This window comes from Acanthisitta chloris, unplaced genomic scaffold (assembly GCF_000695815.1).
Source record: "Acanthisitta chloris isolate BGI_N310 unplaced genomic scaffold, ASM69581v1 scaffold8187, whole genome shotgun sequence".
Classification (NCBI taxonomy): Eukaryota; Metazoa; Chordata; class Aves; order Passeriformes; family Acanthisittidae; genus Acanthisitta; species Acanthisitta chloris.
The window spans coordinates 10,446-12,435 of NW_008684253.1; the positions used below are offsets into that span (position 1 = coordinate 10,446).

At 49.3% G+C, this 1,990-nt stretch overlaps 1 protein-coding gene across 1 annotated transcript in view; it reads left to right on the forward strand.

Annotated features, from left to right (window-relative positions):
• Positions 1-1,708: 1,708 nt before the first annotated feature.
• LOC103806560 (homeobox protein Nkx-3.1-like) overlaps positions 1,709-1,990 on the forward strand; it is a 3,489-nt gene continuing 3,207 nt past the window's right edge. Inside the window, exon 1 of the mRNA XM_009079266.1 lies at positions 1,709-1,823. Coding sequence (XP_009077514.1) covers positions 1,709-1,823 — 115 coding nt within the window. The remainder of the gene's footprint in view (positions 1,824-1,990) is intronic.

A 1,990-nucleotide genomic window follows, 5' to 3' on the forward strand; every position in this document is an offset into this window, starting at 1 on the left:
ACATCCATTGGCAGCAAGAGCCTTACTGGAGCCCAAGGTGATTATATTTCCATATCCATCTCTGTGTATAGAGTGATTAAATGTAGGAGAATTGGATATCCCAGGGATAAACCTGCACATGGAATGGGGGAAAATCTGCCCCTTTCCACCTCTGTCCCATTCCAGGCTGTTCCTTCCTTCCTGCTCCATTCCTGACAGCTTTTTATCCTCCCAGCATTTTGGCAAAAGGACTTGCAGGAGGCAATTAAGCTTTTATCTCTGATCCCACTCAGCCCCATCACTCCAACATTCACTCACTTCCCAAATGGGACAACCCTGACATCTAGATCAAACTGGAAAATTCCCTCTGGGGAGAGAGGTCACTTCTCATCCTGCTGCTCTGAGGCTTTGGAGCACATGGAGCCCCTGGAAGTGCCTGGAGCTTATCCCTTCTCCTTCCCTTCATCCATCCACACTCACTCAGGGATATCTCCCCAGATCTCTGTCCTGCTTAGGAGCAGCCAGGAGGCTCCACAGGCTCCTTGCACTGGGAATTGCTGCTGGCACTGGGAAAAGCATCCCAGTACATGGACTCACCAGCATGTCTGAGCAACAGGAAGTTTTTCCTTTGAGGTTCATCCATGAAATGTGACAAATCAAATGGTGTGGAGAGAATGAAATAAATGTTGTCCCATTCCACAGCTGGACAAGGAATTAGTCTGAGCTTTAGGCTTAAAATTCCATGTGAAGCCTCAGCTGCTTTTCCTGCAAGGATTTGGTTCTGGAGCTGCTCTCCCTGGTTTTTTTACATCTTAACCTTTATCTCCAACTCCTGCAAGGATTTGGTTCTAGAGCTGCTCTCCCTGTGTTTTTACATCTTAACCTTTATCTCCAACCTCTTGTTAGAGCAGCTTTGCAAAGCTGTTGAAAACCTCTTGGTTTTCCTTTCCCTCCTGCTTTTCAACCTGCTGAAAGTGCAGCAAAGTGGAAAGGTTTGAAGAAGGAATTAAAAAATCCACCCAACTCTTCTTTTTTTTTTTCACTGAATGCAGCATTTTCCCAAAGAATTCAGGGATACAAAACATTTCCATAAGGAAAAGGAAGCAGAGCATCACTGGCTCTGTGCTGATGGATGCAAAACATTCTCCAAGGCAGTGATACTTCTCCCTCTCCAAAAAAATACTCAGTCTGGAAGCATTTTGATGTCAAAAACTTACTTAGGCATCCTTTTCTTTATCATGAAAGCTTGAGGTGATTTGTCAGCAAGGGAAGCAGAGAGAAGGGCAGAGGAGGAGGCTGAGGGTGGCTGGGAATCCATGGGAAAGGTATCCCGAGCAGGAGGGAGATGGAAAAACAGCCACAATTCCAGCACAACCCAAGGGCGTAAACTCCTGTCAGGACTCTCCAATCAGGTCCGGGAGGTTTGGCTGGAGGTGTTATAAAACCAGGAGGGTGTGATTTCAGCGAATCCCGGCAGGGAGAGAGAAGGAGAGGGATGAGCACTGGGATGAGAGCAGGGATGAGCTCAGGGATGAGCACTGGGATGAGCCCAGGGATGCTCTCTGGAAGGAGACACACATCACCCAGTGCTCCCCCAGCAGCGATGAGCAGATTCTCTCCTGCAGCTCAGCATCCCATCCCAGTCTCCTCCAGACCCAGGACATCCTTCCTCATCCAAGACATCCTGTGGGATGGGGAGGAGCAGGGCAGGAGCAGAGGGATCGGCAGGATGGGAACAGGCACGGCCGACAGGAGAGAGGGATCAGTCCCGGGATATCCTCAAGGCAATTCCCAACCCTCGGGAGCTTCCCAGGACACAGTGACACACCACGGAGAGGACACAGGTAAAGGAATGGAACATCCTGCCTGGCTGGGAAGGGACTGGGATCTGTGCTTGGGGAAGGGAATGGATTGGGAAAAGTCTGTGCCATGTTGGGGAATGGATCAGGAAATTCTATGCTTGGGGAAGGGAATGGATCAGGAATGTCAATACTTGGGGCAGGGAATGGAT